The sequence below is a fragment of the Bombina bombina genome, chromosome 1, assembly GCF_027579735.1.
Source record: "Bombina bombina isolate aBomBom1 chromosome 1, aBomBom1.pri, whole genome shotgun sequence".
NCBI lineage: Eukaryota > Metazoa > Chordata > Amphibia > Anura > Bombinatoridae > Bombina > Bombina bombina.
In genome coordinates, this window is record NC_069499.1 from 39014975 (window position 1) to 39028435 (window position 13461).

General features: G+C 37.8%; 1 protein-coding gene across 3 annotated transcripts in view; it reads right to left on the minus strand.

Annotated features, from left to right (window-relative positions):
- DAAM1 (dishevelled associated activator of morphogenesis 1) overlaps nucleotides 1-13461 on the minus strand; it is a 427341-nt gene that overhangs the window by 108182 nt on the left and 305698 nt on the right. For all 3 annotated transcript variants that reach the window (XM_053697309.1, XM_053697307.1, XM_053697308.1), the window contains exons 5-6: nucleotides 6103-6197; nucleotides 5143-5476 (exon numbers count right to left, since the gene is read on the minus strand). In XM_053697309.1, the coding sequence (XP_053553284.1) occupies nucleotides 5143-5476; nucleotides 6103-6197 (429 nt within the window). The remainder of the gene's footprint in view (nucleotides 1-5142; nucleotides 5477-6102; nucleotides 6198-13461) is intronic.

A 13461-nucleotide genomic window follows, 5' to 3' on the forward strand; every position in this document is an offset into this window, starting at 1 on the left:
GTAAGTATGTATGTGTAAGTGTATGTATACATGCGTGTGTATGTATGTATGTATATGTGCGTGTATGTATGTATATGTGTGTAAGTGTATGTATGTATATGTGTGTAAGTATGTATGTATATGTGTGTAAGTATGTATGTGTAAGTGTATGTATACATGTGTGTGTATGTATGTATATGTGTGTAAGTGTATGTATGTCAGTGTATGTATATGTGTGTAAGTGCATGTATGTGTAAGTGTATGTATACGTGTGTATGTATGTATATGTGTGTAAGTATATGTATGTGTAAGTGTATGTATACATGCGTGTGTATGTATGTATATGTGTGTAAGTGTATGTATGTCAATGTATGTATGTGTGTAAGTGTATGTGTAAGTGTTTGTGTGTATGTATATGTGTGTAAGTGCATGTATGTGTAAGTGTATGTATACGTGCGTGTGTATGTATGTACATGTGTGTAAGTATATGTATGTGTAAGTGTATGTATACGTGCGTGTGTATGTATGTATATGTGTGTATATGTGTGTAAGTGTATGTATGTATGTAAGTGCATTTATGTGTAAGTGTATGTATACGTGCGTGTGTATGTATGTATGCATATGTGTGTAAGTGTATGTGTTTGTGTGTATGTATGTATATGTGTGTAAGTGCATGTATGTGTAAGTGTATGTATACGTGCGTGTGTATGTATGTATGCATATGTGTGTAAGTGTATGTGTTTGTGTGTATGTATGTATGTGTGTGTAAGTGCATGTATGTGTAAGTATATGTATACGTGCGTGTGTCTGTATGTATCTGTGTGTAAGTGTATGTGTGTATGTATGTATGTGTGTGTAAGTGCATGTATGTGTAAGTGTATGTATACGTGCGTGTGTATGAATGCATGTATGTATATGTGTGTAAGTGTATGTGTTCGTGTGTATGTATGTATGTGTGTGTAAGTGTCTGTATGTATATGTTTATGTGTGTGTATGTATGTATGTATGTATGTATATGTGTGTAAGTGTATGTGTTCGTGTGTATGTATGTATGTGTGTGTAAGTGTCTGTATGTATATGTTTATGTGTGTGTATGTATGTATGTATGTATATGTGTGTAAGTGCATGTATGTGTAAGAGTATGTGTTTGTGTATATGTATGTATATGTGTGTAAGTGCATGTATGTGTAAGTATATGTATACGTGCGTGTGTATGTATGTATGTATATGTGTGTAAGTGTATGTGTTTGTGTGTATGTATGTATGTATGTATGTATATGTGTGTAAGTGCATGTATGTGTAAGTGTATGTATACGTGCGTGTGTATGTATGCATGTATGTATATGTGTGTAAGTGTATGTGTTTATATATGTGTGTAAGTATGTATACGTGCGTGTGTATGTATGTATATGTGTGTAAGTGTCTATATGTATATGTTTATGTGTGTGTATGTATGTATGTATATGTGTGTAAGTGTATGTATGTATGTCAGCGTGTATGTATGTATGTATGTATGTATGTATGTGTGTAAGTGTATATATGTATATGTTAATGTGTGTGTATGTATGTATGTATATGTGTGTAAGTGTATGTATGCATATGTGTGTAAGTGTATGTGTGTATGTCAGCGTGTATGTATGTATGTATATGTGTGTGTATGTATATGTGTGTAAGTGTATATATTTGTGTGTGTATGTATGTATGTTTGTATATGTGTGTAAGTGTATGTATGTATGTATATGTTTATGTGTATGTATGTCAGTGTGTATGTATGTATCAGTGTGTATGTATGTATGTATCCGTGTGTATGTATGTATGTATCAGTGTGTATGTATGTATGTCAGTGTGTATGTATGTATGTCAGTGTGTATGTATGTATGTCAGTATGTATCAGTATGTATGTATGTCAGTGTGTATGTATGTATCAGTATGTATGTATGTCAGTGTGTATGTATGCATGTATGTATCTATCAGTGTGTATGTATGTATGTCAGTGTGTATGTATGTATGTCAGTGTGTATGTATCAGTATCTATGTCAGAGTGTATGTATGCATGTATGTCAGTGTGTATGTATGTATGTATGTCAGTGTGTATGTATGTATGTATGTATGTATGTCAGTATGTATGTATGTATGTCAGTATGTATGTCAGTGTGTATGTATGTCAGTGTGTATGTATGTCAGTATGTATGTCAGTGTGTATGTATGTCAGTATGTATGTATGTCAGTATGTCAGTATGTATGTATGTATGTCAGTGTGTATGTAGGTATGTATGTATGTCAGTGTGTATGTATGTATATATGTCAGTGTGTATGTCAGTATGTATGTATGTATGTCAGTGTGTATGTATGTATATATGTCAGTGTGTATGTATGCCAGTGTGTATGTATGCCAGTGTGTATGTCAGTATGTATGTATGTCAGTATGTATGTCAGTATGTATGTATGTCAGTATGTATGTCAGTGTGTATGTATGTATGTATGTATGAGTATGCATGCATGTCAGTGTGTATGTATGTATGTCAGTGCGTATGTATGTATGTATGTCAGTGTGTATGTATGTATGTATCAGTATGCATGCATGTCAGTGTGTATGTATGTATGTCAGTTTGTATGTATGTATGTATGTCAGTGTGTATGTATGTATGTATCAGTATGTATGTCAGTGTGTATGTATGTATGTCAGTATGTATCAGTATGTATGCATGTCAGTGTGTATGTATGTATCAGTATGTATGTATGTCAGTGTGTATGTATGTATCTATCAGTATGTATGTATGTCAGTGTGTATGTATCAGTATCTATGTCAGAGTGTATGTATGCATGTATGTCAGTGCGTATGTATGTATGTATGTCAGTGTGTATGTATGTCAGTGTGTATGTATGTCAGTGTGTATGTATGTCAGTGTGTATGTATGTCAGTGTGTATGTAGGTATGTATGTCAGTATGTATGTCAGTATGTATGTATGTATGTCAGTGTGTATGTATGTCAGTGTGTATGTATGTCAGTGTGTATGTATGTCAGTGTGTATGTATGTCAGTGTGTATGTATGTATGTCAGTGTGTATGTATGTATGTCAGTGTGTATGTATGTATGTCAGTGTGTATGTATGTATGTCAGTGTGTATGTATGTATGTCAGTGTGTATGTATGTATGTCAGTGTGTATGTATATATGTCAGTGTGTATGTATGTATGTATGTCAGTGTGTATGTATGTATGTATATATGTATGTATGTATATATGTATGTATGTCAGTATGTATGTATGTCAGTATGTATGTCAGTATGTATGTATGTCAGTATGTATGTATGTCAGTGTGTATGTATGTCAGTGTGTATGTATGTATGTCAGTATGTATGTATGTCAGTGTGTATGTATGTATGTCAGTATGTATGTATGTCAGTGTGTATGTATGTCAGTATGTATGTATGTCAGTATGTATGTCAGTATGTATGTCAGTGTGTATGTATGTATGTCAGTGTGTATGTATGTATGTCAGTGTGTATGTATGTATGTATATATGTATGTATGTATATATGTATGTATGTATATATGTCAGTGTGTATGTATGTCAGTGTGTATGTATGTCAGTGTGTATGTATGTCAGTGTGTATGTATGTCAGAGTGTATGTATGTCAGAGTGTATGTATGTATGTCAGTATGTCTGTATGTAAGTATGTATGTATGTATGTCAGTATGTATGTCAGTGTGTATGTATGTATGTCAGTATGTATGTATGTATGTCAGTATGTATGTCAGTATGTATGTATGTATGTCAGTGTGTATGTATGTATGTCAGTATGTATGTATATATGTCAGTGTGTATGTATGCCAGTGTGTATGTATGCCAGTGTGTATGTCAGTATGTATGTATGTCAGTATGTATGTCAGTATGTATGTATGTCAGTATGTATGTCAGTGTGTATGTATGTATGTATGTATGTATGTATGTATGTATGAGTATGCATGCATGTCAGTGAGTATGTATGTATGTCAGTGCGTATGTATGTATGTATGTCAGTGTGTATATATGTATGTATCAGTATGCATGCATGTCAGTGTGTATGTATGTATGTCAGTTTGTATGTATGTATGTATGTCAGTGTGTATGTATGTATGTATCAGTATGTATGTCAGTGTGTATGTATGTATGTCAGTATGTATCAGTATGTATGCATGTCAGTGTGTATGTATGTATCAGTATGTATGTATGTCAGTGTGTATGTATGTATCTATCAGTATGTATGTATGTATGTCAGTGTGTATGTATCAGTATCTATGTCAGAGTGTATGTATGCATGTATGTCAGTGCGTATGTATGTATGTATGTCAGTGTGTATGTATGTCAGTGTGTATGTATGTATGTCAGTATGTCTGTATGTCAGTATGTATGTATGTATGTATGTCAGTATGTATGTCAGTATGTATGTATGTCAGTATGTATGTCAGTGTGTATGTATGTATGTCAGTATGTATGTATGTATGTCAGTATGTATGTCAGTATGTATGTATGTCAGTATGTATGTATGTATGTCAGTGTGTATGTATGTATGTCAGTGTGTATGTCAGTATGTCAGTATGTATGTCAGTGTGTATGTCAGTGTGTATGTCAGTGTGTATGTCAGTGTGTATGTCAGTGTGTATGTCAGTGTGTATGTCAGTGTGTATGTCAGTGTGTATGTCAGTATGTATGTCAGTATGTATGTCAGTATGTATGTATGTCAGTATGCATGTATGTATGTCAGTATGTATGTCAGTATGTCAGTGTATGAAGTTAAACAATAAAAAAAGAAAACCACATCAACAGCTTTTTTTTTACTCTGCCAGGAGTACAGTTTGTTCTATTAGGAGAGAAAAGCAACATCATTCCTCAAGTTTGCATAAAACACTGAATGTTGGAGGAAGCATTGTCCCATGGCAATATGATGCTGCTCTTTCTTGTTGAGAAATGTGGGCAATATAATAGTATAATATGGCAACAATTATTATGCATTTAAGTACAATAACTCCCAGAATTCCTAGCTGGAAAGACACAAAACCCCACAATGCGCCACATGGCATTATATATAAACACAATAATGTTATACAGAAGCCCTATTTAGCAAAACTACTAGAAGGTTGGTTAACCTATTATAGGGGGAAAAAAAATCTAGTAAGCACCTGGAAGCGTGTCCGTTCACTGGCGTATTTCTGGTAGTGCAACATGGCTTCTAAAACCTTTTTATGACCTCCAGGAACCAAGCACACGGCTCCCATGATTTCAAGCACCGCTACTTTCGTTTTTATATTCTCTGTGGCGAGACTCTGAGCAATCACATTGATGCTCTCAGAATGGGCCAGAACATGCGCCCGTCCCTGAGAGTTGTTCATTAGCGCCTTGATGCAGCCAATGAGAGAGGTATGTATCTGTGACTCTGCAATTTCATAGTCCATGTGTTTTAGGAAGTTCAAGATACACGTTAACCCGTCCAAATCTATAAATCTGGTTACAAACCTGTGAAACAGACAAATAGGAAATGGTTATAAGGGGAAAAACGATGATAACGTATATAAAATAACCTATGGTCTTTAAAGGGACATAGAACTCAAAATTAATCTTATTATTTATAGAGTGTAGAATTTTAAAAACTTTCCAATTTACTTGTCTTGTTGAAACTTAGCTGCTTTCCAAGTGAGCATACGGAGGTAGGCTCAGGTATGTGCATGTGCCTTGTGCACAATTTGACATATATACAAGGCACATGCATACAATTTTGAATGACTTTCCATTTTAGTTCTATTAACAAAATTGCTTTGTTCTCTTGGTATACTTTGTTGAAAATAAACCTAGGCAGGCTTATAGGAGCTTAGGAGCATGCATGTGTCTAGCACTCTATAGAAGATTGTTTGTAATTATGTATAAAATTGCTATAAACAATGTTGCAAACTGCTGACAGATGGCTAAAGACACGTGCACGCTCCTAAGCTCACCTAGGATTATGCATTGACAAAGGATGGTGTTTAAATGACATTATCTGTCCAATCCGTTTAAGTTTAGTTTTGACCTTACTGTCCCTTTAAAGAAACAATGCACTGGTCATGAAAACCGATAAACAAACAGTATAAAGAACAAGCAATTGCCTCATTGGTTTTGTTCTCAGCGCAGTCTTCAGACTTTCTATAGTTTTGCTGCGTTCGTCTTCATCTTCTTTCTCCATTGCCAGCAACGTTCTTCTCTACAAAGAGAAAAGAATATTTTTCATTCAAGCAGAATTGAAACTTATGAGATACAGTAACCCTGCCTGATGTATAGGGCCACCAGGGGCTTATGTGCTGCGTTCTACTACTAATACCGTTATATAGATTACAGGCTGCGTTCTACTACTAATACTGTTATATAGATTACAGGCTGCGTTCTACTACTAATACCGTTATATAGATTACAGGCTGCGTTCTACTACTAATACTGTTATATAGATTACAGGCTGCGTTCTACTACTAATACCGTTATATAGATTACAGGCTGCGTTCTACTACTAATACCGTTATATAGATTACAGGCTGCGTTCTACTACTAATACCGTTATATAGATTACAGGCTGCGTTCTACTACTAATACCGTTATATAGATTACAGGCTGCGTTCTACTACTAATACCGTTATATAGATTACAGGCTGCGTTCTACTACTAATACCGTTATATAGATTACAGGCTGTGTTCTACTACTAATACTGTTATATAGATTACAGGCTGCGTTCTACTACTAATACCGTTATATAGACTACAGGCTGTGCCACTACTAATACCGTTATATAGACTACAGGCTGTGCCATTACTAATACTGTTATATAGACTACAGGCTGTGTTCTACTACTAATACCGTTATATAGATTACAGGCTGTGTTCTACTACTAATACCGTTATATAGACTACAGGCTGTGCCACTACTAATACCTTTATATAGACTACAGGCTGTGCCACTACTAATACCGTTATATAGATTACAGGCTGTGCCACTACTAATACCGTTATATAGACTACAGGCTGTGCCACTACTAATACCGTTATATAGATTACAGGCTGCGTTCTACTACTAATACCGTTATATAGATTACAGGCTGTGTGCCACTACTAATACTGTTATATAGATTACAGGCTGTGTTCTACTACTAATACCGTTATATAGATTACAGGCTGTGTTCTACTACTAATACCGTTATATAGACTACAGGCTATGCCACTACTAATACCTTTATATAGACTACAGGCTGTGCCACTACTAATACCGTTATATAGATTACAGGCTGTGCCACTACTAATACCGTTATATAGACTACAGGCTGTGCCACTACTAATACCGTTATATAGATTACAGGCTGCGTTCTACTACTAATACCGTTATATAGATTACAGGCTGTGTTCTACTACTAATACCGTTATATAGATTACAGGATGTGTTCTACTACTAATACAGTTATATAGATTACAGGCTGTGTTCTACTACTAATACCGTTATCTATATAACGGTATTAGTAGTAGAACACAGCCTGTAATCTATATAACGGTATTAGTAGTAGAACACAGCCTGTAATCTATATAACTGTATTAGTAGTAGAACACATCCTGTAATCTATATAACGGTATTAGTAGTAGAACACAGCCTGTAATCTATATAACGGTATTAGTAGTAGAACGCAGCCTGTAATCTATATAACGGTATTAGTAGTGGCACAGCCTGTAGTCTATATAACGGTATTAGTAGTGGCACAGCCTGTAATCTATATAACGGTATTAGTAGTGGCACAGCCTGTAGTCTATATAAAGGTATTAGTAGTGGCATAGCCTGTAGTCTATATAACGGTATTAGTAGTAGAACACAGCCTGTAATCTATATAACGGTATTAGTAGTAGAACACAGCCTGTAATCTATATAACAGTATTAGTAGTGGCACACAGCCTGTAATCTATATAACGGTATTAGTAGTAGAACGCAGCCTGTAATCTATATAACGGTATTAGTAGTAGAACGCAGCCTGTAATCTATATAACGGTATTAGTAGTGGCACAGCCTGTAGTCTATATAACGGTATTAGTAGTGGCACAGCCTGTAATCTATATAACGGTATTAGTAGTGGCACAGCCTGTAGTCTATATAAAGGTATTAGTAGTGGCACAGCCTGTAGTCTATATAACGGTATTAGTAGTAGAACACAGCCTGTAATCTATATAACGGTATTAGTAGTAGAACACAGCCTGTAATCTATATAACGGTATTAGTAGTAGAACACAGCCTGTAATCTATATAACAGTATTAGTAGTAGAACGCAGCCTGTAATCTATATAACAGTATTAGTAGTAGAACGCAGCCTGTAATCTATATAACGGTATTAGTAGTAGAACACAGCCTGTAATCTATATTACAGGCTGCGTTCTACTACTAATACTGTTATATAGATTACAGGCTGCGTTCTACTACTAATACTGTTATATAGATTACAGGCTGTGTTCTACTACTAATACCGTTATATAGATTACAGGCTGTGTTCTACTACTAATACCGTTATATAGATTACAGGCTGTGTTCTACTACTAATACCGTTATATAGATTACAGGCTGCGTTCTACTACTAATACTGTTATATAGATTACAGGCTGCGTTCTACTACTAATACTGTTATATAGATTACAGGCTGTGCCACTACTAATACCGTTATATAGACTACAGGCTGTGCCACTACTAATACTGTTATATAGACTACAGTTTGTGCCACTACTAATACCGTTATATAGACTACAGGCTGTGCCACTACTAATACCGTTATATAGACTACAGGCTGTGCCACTACTAATACCGTTATATAGACTACAGGCTGCGTTCTACTACTAATACCGTTATATAGATTACAGGCTGTGTTCTACTACTAATACCGTTATATAGATTACAGGCTGCGTTCTACTACTAATACCGTTATATAGACTACAGGCTGTGTTCTACTACTAATACCGTTATATAGATTACAGGCTGTGTTCTACTACTAATACCGTTATATAGACTACAGGCTGTGTTCTACTACTAATACCATTATATAGATTACAGGCTGTGTTCTACTACTAATACCGTTATATAGATTACAGGCTGTGTTCTACTACTAATACCGTTATATAGACTACAGGCTGTGTTCTACTACTAATACTGTTATATAGATTACAGGCTGTGCCACTACTAATACTGTTATATAGATTACAGGCTGTGTTCTACTACTAATACTGTTATATAGATTACAGGCTGTGTTCTACTACTAATACCGTTATATAGATTACAGGCTGTGCCACTACTAATACTGTTATATAGATTACAGGCTGTGTTCTACTACTAATACCGTTATATAGACTACAGGATGTGCCACTACTAATACCGTTATATAGACTACAGGATGTGTGCCACTACTAATACCATTATATAGACTACAGGCTGTGCCACTACTAATACCGTTATATAGACTACAGGCTGTGCCACTACTAATACCGTTATATAGACTACAGGCTGTGCCACTACTAATACCGTTATATAGACTACAGGCTGCGTGCCACTACTAATACCGTTATATAGACTACAGGCTGCGTGCCACTACTAATACCGTTATATAGACTACAGGCTGCGTGCCACTACTAATACCGTTATATAGACTACAGGCTGCGTGACACTACTAATACCGTTATATAGACTACAGGCTGCGTGCCACTACTAATACCTTTATATAGACTACAGGCTGCGTGCCACTACTAATACCTTTATATAGACTACAGGCTGCGTGCCACTACTAATACCTTTATATAGACTACAGGCTGTGCCACTACTAATACCTTTATATAGACTACAGGCTGTGCCACTACTAATACCTTTATATAGACTACAGGCTGTGGCACTACTAATACCTTTATATAGACTACAGGCTGTGCCACTACTAATACCTTTATATAGACTACAGGCTGTGCCACTACTAATACTGTTATAGACTACAGGCTGTGTACCACTACTAATACCTTTATATAGACTACAGGCCGCGTGACACTACTAATACCGTTATATAGACTACAGGCTGCGCTACTACTAATACCGTTATATAGACTACAGGCTGTGCCACTACTAATACCTTTATATAGACTACAGGCTGTGTGCCACTACTAATACCGTTATATAGACTACAGGCTGTGCCACTATTAATACCTTTATATAGACTACAGGCTGTGCCACTACTAATACTGTTATATAGACTACAGGCTGTGCCACTACTAATACCTTTATATAGACTACAGGCTGCGTGACACTACTAATACCGTTATATAAACTACAGGCTGTGCCACTACTAATACTGTTATATAGACTACAGGCTGTGCCACTACTAATACCTTTATATAGATTACAGGCTGTGTGCCACTACTAATACCGTTATATAGACTACAGGCTGTGCCACTACTAATACCTTTATATAGATTACAGGCTGTGTGCCACTACTAATACCGTTATATAGACTACAGGCTGTGCCACTATTAATACCTTTATATAGACTACAGGCTGCGTGACACTACTAATACTGTTATATAGACTACAGGCTGTGCCCCTACTAATACTGTTATATAGACTACAGGCTGCGTGCCACTGATAGCCCATTCAGACTACAGACTGTGTGCCACTGATAGCACATTCAAACTACAGGCTGCGTGCCACTGATAGCATATTCAGACTACAGACTGTGAGCCACTGATAGCCCATTCAGACTACAGACTGTGTGCCAATGATAGCACATTCAGACTACAGGCTGTGTGCCACTGATAGCACATTCAGACTACAGGCTGTGTGCCACTGATATCGCATTCAGACTACAGACTGTGTGCCACTGACAGCACATTCAGACTACAGACTGTGTGCCACTGATAGCACATTCAGACTACAGGCTGTGTGCCACTGATAGCACATTCAGACTACAGGCTGTGTGCCACTGATAGCACATTCAGACTACAGGCTGTGTGCCACTGATAGCACATTCAGACTACAGGCTGTGTGCCACTACTAATACCTTTATATAGACTACAGGCTGCGTGACACTACTAATACCGTTATATAGACTACAGGCTGCGCCACTACTAATACCATTATATAGACTACAGGCTGTGCCACTACTAATACTGTAATATAGACTACAGGCTGTGCCACTACTAATACTGTTATATAGACTACAGGCTGCGTGCCACTGTTAGCACATTCAGACTACAGACTGTGAGCCACTGATATCCCATTCAGACTACAGACTGTGTGCCACTGATAGCACATTCAGACTACAGGCTGCGTGCCACTGATAGCACATTCAGACTACAGACTGTGTGCAACTGATAGCACATTCAGACTACAGACTGTGTGCAACTGATAGCACATTCAGACTACAGGCTGTGTGCAACTGATAGCACATTCAGACTACAGGCTGTGTGCAACTGATAGCACATTCAGACTACAGGCTGTGTGCCACTGATAGCACATTCAGACTACAGACTGTGTGCCACTGATAGCACATTCAGACTACAGACTGTGTGCCACTGATAGCACATTCAGACTACAGGCTGTGTGCCACTGATAGCACATTCAGACTACAGACTGTGTGCAACTGATAGCACATTCAGACTACAGACTGTGTGCAACTGATAGCACATTCAGACTACAGGCTGTGTGCCACTGATAGCACATTCAGACTACAGACTGTGTGCAACTGATAGCACATTCAGACTACAGGCTGTGTGCCACTGATAGCACATTCAGACTACAGACTGTGTGCAACTGATAGCACATTCAGACTACAGACTGTGTGCAACTGATAACACATTCAGACTACAGACTGTGTGCAACTGATAACACATTCAGACTACAGGCTGTGTGCAACTGATAGCACACTCAGACTACAGACTGTGTACCACTGATAGCACATTCAGACTACAGACTGTGTACCACTGATAGCACATTCAGACTACAGGCTGTGCGCCACTGATAGCACATTCAGACTACAGGCTGTGCGCCACTGATAGCACATTCAGATTACAGGCTGTGTGCCACTGATAGCACATTCAGACTACAGGCTGTGCGCCACTGATAGCACATTCAAACTACAGGCTGCGCGCCACTGATAGCACATTCAAACTACAGGCTGCGTGCCACTGATAGCATATTCAGACTACAGACTGTGAGCCACTGATAGCCCATTCAGACTACAGACTGTGTGCCAATGATAGCACATTCAGACTACAGGCTGTGTGCCACTGATCACATTCAGACTACAGACTGTGTGCCACTGATAGCACATTCAGACTACAGGCTGTGTGCCACTGATAGCACATTCAGACTACAGGCTGTGTGCAACTGATAGCACATTCAGACTACAGGCTGTGCACCACTGATAGCACATTCAGACTACAGGCTGTGTGCCACTGATAGCACATTCAGACTACAGGCTGTGCGCCACTGATAGCACATTCAGACTACAGGCTGTGCGCCACTGATAGCACACTCAGACTACAGGCTGTGCGCCACTGATAGCACATTCAGACTACAGACTGTGTACCACTGATAGCACATTCAGACTATAGACTGTGTACCACTGATAGCACATTCAGACTACAGGCTGTGCGCCACTGATAGCACACTCAGACTACAGGCTGTGCGCCACTGATAGCACATTCAGACTACAGACTGTGTACCACTGATAGCACATTCAGACTACAGGCTGTGCACCACTGATAGCACATTCAGACTACAGGCTGTGCACCACTGATAGCACATTCAGACTACAGACTGTGCGCCACTGATAGCACATTCAGACTACAGGCTGTGCGCCACTGATAGCACATTCAGACTACAGGCTGTGCGCCACTGATAGCACATTCAGACTACAGGCTGTGTGCCACTGATAGCACATTCAGACTACAGGCTGTGTGCCACTGATAGCACATTCAGACTACAGGCTGTGCGCCACTGATAGCACATTCAGACTACAGGCTGTGCTCCACTGATAGCACATTCAGACTACAGGCTGTGCGCCACACACGATGGGATCCATGACAATAATATATTTTTAGTTCTGCCTGAGAACTTTATAAAATGGAAAACAAAACAAACAACATATATATAAAATAGACAAAAATGAATCAGAGCTTTAACTTATTGCTAAACAATCTGAATATCATAATTACTCCATCTGTTGCATGCAGCACTCTGTTAAATAATGTGCAGATTATTGAAGCAATTTGTGGAAAAGTTTTGTGTTTCTATCAAATAAAAGTGGATTCAAGTTGTTTTCTCAGCATTACAGCTACTTTATAAACTTCTGATGTTAAAATGTCCCTATTATCTTTAAAGGGACTTAAAACCCCAATTTTGTTTTATTTGATGATTCAGTCACAGCAAACTATTTTAAACAACTCTCCAATTCACTTCTATAATCAAATTTACTTCA